A 13989-nucleotide genomic window follows, 5' to 3' on the forward strand; every position below is an offset into this window, starting at 1 on the left:
CTAAATGAAATATACTAGTCACAGAAAGACATTATTGTATGATTCCACTTATAAGAGGTACTTAGAGTAGTCAACATTATGGAGACTGACAGAGTGGCTGTTGCCAAGGGCTGTGGGGAGAGGGAATAGGAAGGTACTATTTAATGGGCATTGGGTTTCAGGGTTATAAGGTGAAAAGAGGCATGGAGATGGAGAGGGGTGATGGATGGAGATTATGAATGCATTTAATACCACTGAACTGTACACTTAAAAATGGTTAAGATGGCACGTTTTATATTATGTGTATTTTACCACAATGACAAATTCTGAAAAAAAAAAAGGGGGAGTGAATAACCATAGAGTATGGTAGATTAACTCATAGAGACATCATTAGGCAGATATAAAATGGCTGATCTAAGTCAGGGTTTTTTTTTTTTTTTGAGACAGAGTCTAGCTCTATTGCCCAGGCTGGAGTGCAGTGGTGCGATCTCGGCTCACTGCAACCTCTGCCTCCCAGGTTCACGCGATTCTCCTGCCTCAGCCTCCTGAGTAGCTGGGATTACAGGTGCCCGCCACCATGTCCGGCTAATTTTTGTATTTTTATTAAAGATGGGATATCATCAAATTGGTCAGGCTGGTCTCGAATTCCTGAGCTCAGGTGATCCACCTGATCTGCCTCCCAAAGTGCTGGGGTTACAGGCATGAGTCACTGCACCTAGCCAGTCAGGGCACCTTTAAAAGCAAATGTCCTATTCAAATGTAAGGTTTCCTTATATGCAAAGAGGTTACATGAAGCTACAGCAGTTAGATTAAGAGCCGACACATCCTTCTCTGCCCCTGGGACACATGAGCATTAACAAACTCCACAACTTTTCCTTTATCACACAGAATGAGTCCTGTTATGCTTCAAGACCTGGGTGAAGTTGTCTTGCTCCATGAAGCCTTGCTTGATTGTGGAAACCAGTGACGATCTTTCTCCGACCGGCCAGAGAACTGCCAGCTCATCTATGCAGACACACACCACCACACGCATACACCCCTGCATTCCTTCACAAGAGAGTAGAGCTTACCCCTCAACTAGTTTGACCAAAGGCCCTGCCATAAAAGTCTTGTCACATCTTGCAGAGATTTGCACACCATAGGTCCTCACTAAAGATGTGTTAATTGGCTGATCAGACTAAATGGCATTGCTGTCCAGCCCACTATCAGGCAAAGATGGTCTTCAGAAGTAAAGAGATGGAGTTCCCTGGAGTCTGATTCTATTAATAACTGATTCTGCCAACACTAAGTCTGTAACCTCTACCACGGATCTCATTTTGCTAAAATCCATTGCAAATTACTGAGGCTATCTCTGCTTGAAATCTGTTATTGGCAAGCATATTGATTCCCAGGTGGCTGCCTGACCCACAAACCAACTCATTGTGTCAAGCATCTCAATCTCTTCTCGAAAAGCACTCACCAAACCTGCTCACACACTCTCCAACTCCTTCAGAGTAGTAGTGGTGTTGCCTCAGGCAGACAGTGTGGTCTAGCGGGAAAGAGACCCGTCCTCAAGGGCTCTGTCAGCTGGTTTAGATTTAATCTGACATAGCCGTCTCTTTAGAACAAAATCTACCAATGGCCTAATTTTTACTTTGTTTTTTTCTTTTTGGTTTAGTGTTTCTGTTCTTCAGAGTTGAGTTCCTTGAAATGACACTTTTGCTCCTACGTTGTTAACACTCCTTTTCTCACTTCTCCCCATGCTCACACAGATGATTGAAAAACGTCTCCAGTTGCTTTTTAAGGATTTTTCCATGCTGCATTTTCCCTAGGGCAGCAAGGGAGATTGGCTAAGGGAGCTTCTCTAGTTCACCCTTCGTTTCCTTTGCAGCAAAGCCCTCTACAATTTGGCTTCCCAGGCCTGGCAGGAAATGCCAAAGGGTGGGGGATGGGTAGAATTGTGTACAGATGAAATTTTTAAAGAGGAAAAATCATGAAATTATTCAAGACAGGTTTTGTGGGATCCTGTTGGAGAGAACGGTTTCAACAATGGGGGTCATAAATACAAATGCACAGACTCTAAAAATCTGGGAATTTCATTTCCTGTAACTTCCAGAAAAAAAAAAAGCAAAAACAAAACTACCTTTCAGTGGTTCTCCTATCCCTTGCAGTCAATGCCTGAATGGGAACCCGGGAACTGGGAGAGGCAATTCCAAAAGTCACTTCCCCCCCTAAACCCTGACCAAGCCCCTAAGTTTTAGAGCCTAGCAGTCCAATAAGGAGGGCTCACAGCATTACCTCCCCCCTCTGCCGATGGGCATCTGATCTCATAGATGCAGGAATCTGTCTCCTTATTTTCCAAATACCCTCCCTTTCTCCTCTTCCTTCTTTGCTCTGGTTCAGCCATTATCATTTCCTTGGAAGAAGTAGGAGATAGCATTGGTTGGGAGTTCAAGCATTGGAAAAATAATACAAATGAGATTTAGAAATAATTTCTAGGTTTCAGCAGCCATGTCTTTGCTCTTACCCTCTTGCAAATGCCACGTATGCTTCCAGGTCCAGGGTAGGTTCTACCTCCATCAGGAAGCCTTCCTGACTGCCTCCTTGCATGTCTATCTCTCTACTAGACAGTAATTGGCATGAGTTCAGAGTTGGTATCTTTTAGCTTTGTAGCCCTAGAATCTAGCACAGTGTCTAGCACATAGATGCTTAACAATAAAGACTTGTAATTGAAACAATTATAGGCCATAATTTTTTTAAAGCAAGAAACAACTGTGGGTATATAAGAAAAAATTTTTTTTCTCATATGCAAGAAAATATTAAACACTACTGACAATGTTACCCACTTAAAAATCATCTAGAATTTTTAAATATAAAAATTTTGGTCTTTCATTCACATCAACGGATACAGTTCTTTGTGGCTATGCCAATTTTGGTAAGCACCCTACCTTTATAAAATAATTATGTCCAGGGTTTTTTAGTTGTAAGAGGGAGGACCTGGGATGAATGTGGCTACTTGATCTTGACTGGAATTAGAAGTCCTTTATTCCTCTTTCTGTACTTTATGTTTTGAGAGTGAATTAAATCAAGTTTGGTAGAATTCCCTACATGGTTCAGGTTACTCTTGCATCCCAAAGACACACTGGTTTGAATTTGACTGAAATTAAAACCACTGGCTTAATTTGTTGTTCTGTCGCTTTTTCTCACTAGCCCTGGAAAGCGGGAGCCATTTTATTTGCTTTTTGCCTTTCTAGATCCCATGGAGAGGGATGGAGCACATGAGCCAAGGGTAGGCGGGCTCAGTAAAGAAAAACCCAAATCCCTCTTCAGCTGTAAGTTGGCCCTTCACTGGGCTGCACTGACCAGACCCGAACCTGACTATGTCATCATGACTGATGCCAATGAGTTCATATGACCATTGCCATTGGTTACTCCCTCTTCAGCTGTAAGTTGGCCCTTCAGTGGGCTGCACTGACCAGACCCGAACCTGACTATGTCATCATGGCTGATGCCAATGGGTTCGCATGACCATTGCCATTGGTCACCATATTAGATACGGTGACATCACTTTACACACTTCTAAGTCTTTCCAGGCAACTTGTATGTAGTGTGCAGCCTGAAGCAATGTGTAATCTATCAGAAGAAGTTCTCAAAGGAATGTTTCCAAAAGGACCATTTTTTTTCCGATACATTGAAAAATAAAGGCTCACCTAAAAATAATTAAACTCGACTTAACATTATTGCTGTTCTGTGTGTCCTAATTAAACAAGTATGAAAGAAATCTTAATAGGATTGCAATCGGGTCTTTGTGTTCCTGAATGGTGTATTAGAGTCTTAGTGGAAACCAGGTTTAAGGTGGCTCAGAGGAACTGTCCTTTGTTTTCAGGAAAAGTGAAACTCAGTTAAGACTGAATTCTGTGGCTGCCAAATTCAGCTGTTATTCCCAAATCCTGTCCAAATCCTCCCTACCTTTCAAAGCCTGGCTTGATCGCACTTCTTCCACTAGATCCTAGGGAAGACCCCCTCCTCTGAGTCTTCTTGGTTTGAATACTCCCATCTAGAACATAACTATTCAATGCTGTTTGCTACTCCCTCTTAGCTTGTGGAATTTAGAATAACCTCCCAATCTATTATCAGTGAATGTTTCCACTTGAGAACTGTCTTCCTTTGTGTTAACAACCCCAGCATCTACCTCAGAGTCAGGTGAATAAGAGCTACTCTTTAAAACTATGACAAACTGTTGGTTTGTCATAGGGAAAGTCACATTTTTAAAAAGTTAAGTTGAAGGTTTATAAGCTGATTCTTTATCAGGTTCCTTTCATAAGTAAGTTAAGATCCTTCTATGAGGTTAAAATATGATTCACTTTAGAAAAATTCAGTGAATATGCATCTGTTACATAAAGCAAAGTATTCTATGAAATTGAGGTGGCATGAGAGAGTTGGTGCAAAGCTGCTCCTGTGACTGTGGCTGCCTGACAGTGGCCTGAGAAAAGATAGTAAATATCTGAACTACAGAAGAAGCTCCTTCTCTGCCTATCCTCACCCTACAGCCATTCATGACAACATCTATGTTAGTTTGATCATTGTTCTGCCATAAAAGAAATCCCTGGTGTCATTCAACACCATTTTGTGCTCCAAAGGCTGCCATATGATGAGGAATCCTTAGCCTTGATATTCTACAATGCACAAAGGAGAACACTGCTGACATTGAAGACATCCATTCCCACTCCCTCACTCATTCACCAAGCCGACCTTCAACTGTGGCTTCCCATGATCCACCATGTACAGGGGCTCCATAGAGCCCTCACAACTAAACTGGACCCCTCCTAGGATGTTGGGCCTCTTGATAATGTTGTAAAGAAAATTTGCCAGAGTGTCTCCCTGCCTGGAAAGCCACCTCAGATAGTGAGAGAGAGGGCTACCTGCTGGGGACAGGGGAAGGGGGAGGGTTCCTCCAACAGAAGGGACCCTGTGCTGGGTCAGGCACAAGAAACTAGCAATGTGAATCAGAGCAAGTCCCCACTACCTTGGGAGTCCCAGAGACTAGATGAGATGCCAGGTCTGACTCTGCCAAGATGGAGTGCCTATGAGCAAAATAGTTTTACTTCTCTGAAACCAATTTCCTCACTGGTACCAAAAGGAAAGAAAAGAAAAAAAAAGGAAAAGAAAAGAAAAGAAAAGAGAGAGAGATAAAGAAAGATAAAGTGACTTTGAAAAAATCTTCCAAGTCTTTGATTCTGTCTGTGGGTACCTGTCAACTGTGAGGCCCTGTGATAGGCACCATGGAAAATACAAAATATGATACATTTATCATGAATCTAAAATCATGCTCTAGTGGAAAAAAGAAGAAAGTTAACTCCATCACTGAGTCTCTATTATGCAGGATTCTGTACACATACAAACCCATAAATACTAGGCATTACACAACACACATCAAAAATGAGAAGAGCTAGTAATTCTTATACTTGTTCAGAAAAAGGGATAGATTCTTATTAAATAGGGGTCTCTGAGGAAAGTTTTGTAGAAAAAGAAATATGTGTCCTTCTTGAAAGATAAACAGAATGATTTCCAGATTTTCAGATGATATTTCTTATTCTCCTGAGAGATCAGAAGGATAGGAAAAATTCCACTGGATCAGGGTTCCTCAGTATGGAATGGGCATTGTGTGTGTGTGGGTGCATGTGTATGTGTGTGTAAGAGAGAGATGGGGGACCCTGGGATCAAATAAGTTGGGAAAAGTAGATTAAACAAAGGCAATTTTGTTTTCATTGCAGGTCTCCTCAAGGATGCTAATAAACATATGTGTGTTGAGACTAAGAGAGGTTACGTTTGCAGTGACTCCAACTATGGGTCACAGAGTCCTTTCTTCTTACAGCTGCTCAAGTGATTGGGGTTCTGAGAAATCCTCTTTGGGAAACAGTGTACCAAAGATAATGTAAAATCCATGAGGTCAGGGACTAGTCTAGTTCACCACTGTATCTCCAGCACCTGGCATGGCATCAGATACACGGGAAGGATTTAACGAAATATAATAAAAGAAAAGTTTGCCAAATGACTCAATGAATAACTGTTGAATTTTAAGTGGAAAAACTGGCATTCACAATGACATGGAGATGAGAATACATCCAGAAGCAAGGTATCAACTCTCCGTGATGTCACCCTCAGGGTCTGGGTTCCACATAAGCCACAGCTAGGAGTTTCAGGTGATGTCTGTCTTTGCCTTCTCAAGAAGCAAAATACTACAAACATCCATAATGATCCTAAAAGACTTTAACTCCTCCCAACCCCTCAAAAAGGCTAACAAAATTAGAGCTTCATGAAGAACACTGGTGTTTCTTTACTAAAAACAGGTTAACAAATCAGTTAATGATACTCGAGTCAGACTCTACCATGGAGTTATGGATTATTGTTGTTTCTTTACTGCCACCTTCTGGTTCCCAGACACCTATGTGGTAAATTAAAAATGCTGCCTTATATTTTTGTTTCACTATGAAATTTTAAGCATTTGTTCACATCCTTTATTTCAGATGATGTTACACAGATTAGAAGAGATTAAGGTGGCCTTTACTCTTTTTCATATGACATGAAAATAACTTAAAAGTTAAGTGATTTGATTAGTGATAGAAAGTTAGGAGCAGAGCAAGGACTAACCACACTTGTTGGTTTTTCCAGTGAGCAAACAGTGAGTTTAGCCATTTGGCTTTGTCCAACTCTGGCTGCAAAGAATTCTACAGCTCTCTCATCCCTTCACAAGCACAACCTTGAATGGAAAATTCTGTGCCCTAAAAAAGAAGATGCTGTTCAAATATATCCTGATCTTTTCAAGGGTAAAACCCATCCCACTTTACCAAGTCTTTGAGAGAACAATGTAGAGGGTCTAAAATTGGTATTTTATCTGATAGTCAAGATGCCCCAACATGGCGCCAGCCAGCTTCTTCCTAACATACCTTGGTCTGGAAGCAGCAGTAGAGTTGGGTAAGGTATGGGTGTTTCCGTGCCAGAGCCAAAATTCTCTTCTCTGTCATTGTGCAGTCCACGTCATCATCCTGAAGGATGACGTCCTTCTTTAAGACCTTCACAGCATATACTTCATCTTTGCCCTTGAGTTCTGCCAACATGACCTGCAATCAATCAATTGCCTCCATCAATCTATGCGTGTATGGAATAAAAAGAAGAAGCATAAGCTAATACCAAATACTTCAAAAACGAATTCTGTTTTTTCTTTAATTTTAAATATTATAACAAGCCTTGTGTGGTGGCATGCACCCAAGATACTTGGGAGGCTGAGGTAGGAGGATCATTTGAGCCCAGGAGTTACAGATCAGCATGGGCAACATAGCAAGACCCCCTTTCAAGATGTATACATAATGTTTAAGAAAACTTCCTATTCTACAGTTACTACAATTCTACAGTTACTACAATTCTACAGTTACTACATTCTAATAGTTACTACAATTTATTTATTTTTGATCTCTGGCACAATGCCCAGACATAGAAAAGAGAAGTTCAATGCACATCTGTTGAACGGTTATTCATACGTTTATATGTGTTTGTCATACTTACAGTACACCAAATATTTTTACGTTACAGTACAGTAAAATATTGTAACTATTTTTAACTGAACATTATCTTACAGACATTCTCCATATGGTCTCCATTATTATCACGGTTGCTTATACTCAATTCAAGTAAATATAATTTATTTAATCATTTCCCTCAAATTAGGCACTTATCTCTAATCATTAAGTATCATATAAGTTGCACCGAGTATTCTTGTACACAATTAAAACAATTTCTCTTGGATTACGTTTGTAAGATGGAAACTCTCATAAGTAGATTAAAGAGTGAAGCATTTTGCACATTTCCTATTTTCAGAAAGGATGTGTGATACAATGTGCCACTAGCAATGTAGAAGTGTTGGAGTTTCATGGTGACTTACCAATATTGAGTAGTTTCACTTAAAAAGTTTTTTTGCTCACTTAGTAGGTGTGAAATGTTACCTTGATGCTATTTTTACTTAAAATGAAACTGTTTTCTGACTGTATTTCTTTTCGTGTAAATTATTCACGTCTCCTTTGTCTAATTATGCCGCTATCATATTAATTTCTTACAAATTTATACGCATATGATATATAAAGATACTAACCCTTTACTTTCTGTAAAAGTTTTTCTAAGCTTGTTTTATAATTTTCTGTTATTTTATTCTATTGAAAAGAATCATGTATCTTTATGTAGTTGAATTTGTCCTTGTTTGCCTTTATGGTTTCTTTTATAACTCTGAAGCTGGAAACGTGATTCCTTTTCAAGAGAGCTAATTAACAGTTCTATTTTCTTAAAGTGTTCCTATCATTTGATATTTTTGCACTCATTTACCTACAAACGTCACAAGCCTTTCTCTTCTTAAATAAGTAACTCCTAAGTACAGTAATCCAATGTAAGTCATCAAAGCTAAAAAGCAGCCATCAGAAACTTAAGGAAGGAATTCATGATGTTAACCTGAAGACTTTTTGTCGCCCACATATTTTACAGACTCTTTAAAACTGGCTTAAACTTTGGCTGTGATTTTTCCTAAGAGATAACCTAAATGCTCCAAAGTCATCTAAGTTCCCATTCTGCCTACACTGTATGAAAACCTAGAATCTCGGAGTCTTGCTCAAAATTAGACCACATCCTGTTCACGTCCCAGAGTTATGCCTAATCAGAGGACCTCTTTTTATTTAGTCAGTCTCTAAAGAATGTAATTGCTTCAGCTTTTGCCATATAAGTAAACCCCAGTTACCTTCCCACCAGAGTGATATCAGGGTGAGATAGGGGCAGGTGAGACGGCTGGGAACCAGGTGGGATGGGCCAGCTGACTGACCTACAGGCTGCTGCTTTCAAGAGTCCAGGACATGCCAGGGCATGTGATCCCAGGAGCTTCCTGGTCCCCAGAGCAGGACCTCCCAGAACCTCTCAGGAGGTCCCAGAAAGGTGACTCCCAGGCTCAGCTCTGAATAGAGCCAGGAAACAAGCAGAGATCTCAGGTGAAATGCAAACAGCTTCCTCTGCTCCCTGCCCCTTCGTCTTCTTTCTAAAATGAACAGGAGTTAATTTTTCCATCTCACCCAGCCATCGGAATGGTGGCTGATCACCTTTAGTGCTTTATTGAGCATACTAAAGGCCACACCCCACACCACTGTGTTCATCTCAGTGGGAACAGGATATGGAGAACCGCACCAAGGGCAGAGGACCCTGATCCAAGGCATGAGAGGATTATTCCCATTTTCTTGCCACACGTAAAGGATAAACAAAACATTTATTACATGCCAGAAAGATCAGTTAAATAACATTTACCTTCCAAAGTAACGCATGCTAAATTTGCTTTGAACCCTAGGTTTACTGAGGGCAGAGATTCATTCTCAAAGTCTTCATAATGAATTAAAAACAGAATTTCAGCTGATCTCTGAAGGAGGGAAGACATGTATTGATACTACTATTGATTTGGAACACTGAGCATTTAAAACTTTCCAAAGTGCTTTCTCATCTACCATCTCACTTGATTCCTGTCCCCATTCAACAAATGAGAAAAATTGAATTCCAAAGAGATTAAATCACTACTTGAAAGTCTCATATAGCCAATTAATAGCAGAACCAGCGCTCCTATCTACTTGGCCTCAGGTCATTTGCACTTACAAGGAAGGAAAGAAAACCTAATGAGATCAGGCTGAAAGGTTCCCCTCTCAATCTTAGATCAAACAGATGGAACAATGCTAAGGAGTAGAACAAAACCAGCAGTTCCACCCATGTGTGCCACAGACCTTGCCAAAGCTGCCTTTGCCTAACACCTTGATGAAGTTGAACTCATCCAGGCCCAGGCGCTTGGCCTGGCCTTGCCGGACTTCGCCGTTCTCACCAGGGCTCATCAGCTGGCCATCAGGAGACGATGCTGCCCGGTGCTCCTCCCCTCGGTTGTCAAATGACAAGGCTTTCCGAATGTTGTTCTCAAGTTCTTTTATTTCTAGGGCCAAGGGGAACAAGAAATTGCATTAGTGCATACCTCTTAAGCACGTTCCATTAGGACTCAACACTCAGACTTTCCCCTGTAAGCTCTCAGTCCTCTTTCTGGTTCTTCACAACAACAGATCCAGTGTGACATCCCTTTGTATGTTCCTTCATCTGTTCACCACACTCTCATTGGCATCTAATGTGCAGCAGAGCCCAGGTGTGCAAAGTGGAAGAGGACACAGTCCCTTCCCTGCCCTTGTAAACTCCAGATTACACTGGACCTGGCCGTCTCTCTGAAAGCCCCCTTTGGCTAGTAGCCTATTCCATTGTTCTAGGTGAAGCACAGAAATCTGGGCCCTCTCTGGAATTCTGCAGAGTCACAGGTATCCTTCAAGTTTCCTTTGAAGATGAGAACAACGAATCAAGAACTGTCATCACAGTAATCATTGGTGATATAATTATTTCAACAATTGAGCCATCGGAACGGTGGCTGATCATTGAAGGTGGAAACCTTCATACCTTCTAAAAGCCTTTACTCAGCCTTGTTGCCGGGTTTCTTCTAAATACCCATCTTACACAAGGTTATCTAACAAAATGAGCAATGGGCTTATTGTTAACAAAAGAATTCCTTTCCCAAGTGACATGTTGCAAACTTATCTCCAGTGGGGCGGGAATTTCTCAGTACAATTTCTCAACTACGAGACAGTCTTGTGCCCCCCTCTAGAGCTTATGACCTGTATTACCTCGGGGAGATAATGCTGGATGATCCTCTGACCTTTTCTATTTGAAGAAGCTTTACTGTCAACAGCTCATTCATCAAGACACGCACTCTTCTGTGTGGAAATGGGCATCTTGAGCATAATCCGATTTTAAATGATGCTTGTGAATAACTTGGATTACGGAAGGGGAACATAGCCTATTAACCCTTGGGAATCAGAATTAGGCATGAGTGACAGAAAGAGATCTTCAGCTTCTTTTCAGAAGGACTGACTCCCATAAGGGCTCACTCAAGGAATCCAGAGATCTTTCCTAGATCTGGAGTTTGGCTCCTCTGAGATGTGTTGGGGAGGGTGAAGAGGGGGAAAGCTGCTGAGTCTGCAGACACTCCCCTTGCCAATTCAGCAGTTATCCACCTATCACTTAGCTTGACTAAGTAACTTTTAATCTCACCATAGAGCAAAAAAGCCTCAGTTATTAAATGAATTTTGGAAGGCAAAACATAGTTGTTTGGGGACACCAAAGCTTGAAGGAAAGGTTTTTCTATGTGTTTTTACAAGGGAAGAAAAAGAAACTATGTCTTATTTCTGTTCTGTAATAAGGTCGCTCAGAGGGACATCTGTGCTAACATCACTACTGGGAAATCCTGGCCTCTGTGTCGAGTGGGATGAGCAGAGGCCCTGGGGCCACTGTATCATGCCACTGTATCCATCCAATGGCAGAGCTCAGAGCCAGAGAGCATGCAGGGCAGGAGCCAGGCCTACAAACCCTGGTCTCTGAACTCTTACCTGGGGTCTCTTTCCTATATGACCCTGTCTCCCTGAAGCTCCCAAAGGGGATCTCAGCCTCAGAAAGGAACACGTGAAAACCCCCAAACTGGTCTGGGAAAATAGCTACAAGTTCTGCAGCCCCAGAGTACATCAGGCTACTTATGAATGCTTCAAATCTCATTTGGAATGAGGTAGAGCATAAAGACACAGAAAGTTAATTGGAGTAGCATGAAGAGGGACTGGGACCAATTATTTTGTGGCCTCAGGGCTGGTGCATGACCCCCGAAGCTCTTTTATTTACTCCTGGGTAAGAAGGTCTGGGTCATGGTGGTGACCTCCAAGGAAGGTTTGATGGCAGGGTTTCTAAGAGTGGGTCCCTCAGCCAGCATGGGTACAGTCTTGCCCTTACCACTGGCTTGTCTCCAAACCTTGGGACAGAACTTTTCAACACTCTGACCTTCCATTTCCCACTTACTAACCTGGGGGACAGTAATGAAGCACCAACATAGAGTGGGTATGGGCATAAAATTAGGATAATGAATACAAAAAGGGATATAGAAAAACCAAGGCACCGTTGTCAGGCTGTGATGGTTATTTCTCTTCTGCAGATGCATATGTCCCTTACCAGGCATATCTGGTAATGGTCACGAGAGCAGGAGGTTTTGCAAGTGTAAGTCCCTCCTCAGCCTCAGCATTCTCAGACGGCTGCAGAATTATTACCATGCAAACTATGTCTGCAGAACTTATTGTCTGAAGCATATTCAGACAGAAGGAGATATCTGGAGCTATAGAGGGGAAACAGGCCTAGGACTGGCCTCCTTCCCACTTCTTTTCTCAGTCTCTCCTCTAGCTTAATCTTTCTATCCCCACCCACCCAAAGGCCAGGATAGAAGACATCCTCCCTCACCCAGCCCCAAACTCAAGCTGATCTCAGGTTTTGGGTATGATGATGGGGAAGGGAGTGTCAAACTCAACTCAAGGGAGTGGTGCTGACAGGTCTAGGGCCAGGCAAGAGCTTTAAGAGAGGGAGCTGTACCCTTCTCTCTCCAGTACACTTGGAACCAGGGACAGAGGCAAGGGAAAACAGAGAACCATAACATCATATACTCGCTCTCCTCTTACCCTGGCCTGGAAGGAAATTAAGGCAGATATGGCCATGGAGTGCCCAGCCCTCAAGAAGGTCTTGGAGAATGAAAGAACTAGTAAATCAACAGGCAAAGCGTGTGTGAAAACCCGCCAGGGCTGCTAGCTATTTCAGCTAACAAGCTCACTCTTGGTTAAAGAGGCCTCAGAGCTCCTTGGTCCATCCAATGGCAGAACTCAGAGGTCAGGAAGCAAATCTGAGGGTCTCACCCTGGTCACAAGGGGAGGTGGGTGCTGACTTGGATCGATCTTCCTCAGATGGTGAGCTTCCAGAAGCAGGCTGCGGGGACTCGGCACCAGCAATGAGCTAGAGAGGAGAGAAAGCAGGGACAGAGGCATCAGAAGGGAGGGTTGAGAGTTTTCTGATGTCAAAAGCATCAAGATGCCATATAAGAGCTGTGAGAGTTCCCAGAGCAGCGGGAATTCAGTAGATCTCTGTCCTCTTGCAGCAATCGCCAAAGTAGCCAAAATGAAGTTCAATCCCTCTGTGACTTCTGACCAGAGCAAGAACCACAAAAGGAATTTCAATGCACCTTCCCCACATTCACAGAAGGATGATATCTTCCCCTCATTCCAAAGAGCTGAGACAGAGGTACAATGTTTGATCCAACCCCATCCAAAAGGATGAAGTAGTTCGGGTTGTGCAAGGACACCATAAAGGTCAGGAAACTGGAGAAGTAGTCCAGGTTTACAGGAAGAAATACATCATCTACACTGAACGGGTATAGCAGGAAAAGGCTAATGTTCAACTACCCACGTGCGTATCTACCCCAGCAAGGTGGTTATCACCAGGCTAAAGCTGGACAAAGACTGCAAAGAGATCCTTGAAGGGAAAGCCACATCTCACCAAGTAGGAAAGGAGAAGGGCAAATACAAGGAAAAAAACAATTGAGAGGATTCAGGAATAAATCTTATATATAACTTTCATTAAAAACTGCTAAAATAAAAAAAAAAAAAGAGAGCGTCCCTATCACCCAGTGGTACTTGCTGAATTGATATTCTGAAAGCACAGACTCAAGGTTTCATTTGCCAATTTAAGGGAAGAAAACAAGAGACTTCAGTTTATTCACTTTTAATTCTATGCAAATACAACTGACCTTTCTAAGCAAAGCTCACCCCATGTCTTCCATAAAGCCCCCCTCCACCTATCCAAGCAATACAAGTTATCTCATGTAAAGCAATGTGACACTTGTCTCTAACACCTGTTTGGCACTTATTTATATCTTATTCAGCTTTCTATAGTTAGTATCTTTATGTGTATATTGTGAGGGGTTCTCTACTTAAGTAGACTATAGGATATTTAAAGGTAAGACTCTGTCCGGCACTTTTATTGCCCCTAGTGACTTACACAAAGTAAGAAACATAATAGATGCTCAATAAATATTTTCAGATATATTGATATTTGTTGGTAAATTTT

The 13989-nt window shown here is 41.9% G+C and overlaps 1 protein-coding gene and 1 pseudogene across 2 annotated transcripts in view; one reads left to right on the plus strand and one right to left on the minus strand.

Annotated features, from left to right (window-relative positions):
• The window catches only part of PRKCE (protein kinase C epsilon), a 532372-nt gene that overhangs the window by 167844 nt on the left and 350539 nt on the right, over positions 1–13989 (minus strand). For both annotated transcript variants that reach the window (XM_063713711.1, XM_002812068.6), the window contains 3 exons: positions 12783–12879; positions 9756–9955; positions 6906–7079 (listed from right to left, as the gene is read on the minus strand). In XM_063713711.1, coding sequence (XP_063569781.1) covers positions 6906–7079; positions 9756–9955; positions 12783–12879 — 471 coding nt within the window. The remainder of the gene's footprint in view (positions 1–6905; positions 7080–9755; positions 9956–12782; positions 12880–13989) is intronic.
• LOC112132037 (large ribosomal subunit protein uL24-like) lies at positions 13042–13480 on the plus strand (annotated as a pseudogene).

Source organism: Pongo abelii, chromosome 12, assembly GCF_028885655.2.
Source record: "Pongo abelii isolate AG06213 chromosome 12, NHGRI_mPonAbe1-v2.0_pri, whole genome shotgun sequence".
NCBI lineage: Eukaryota > Metazoa > Chordata > Mammalia > Primates > Hominidae > Pongo > Pongo abelii.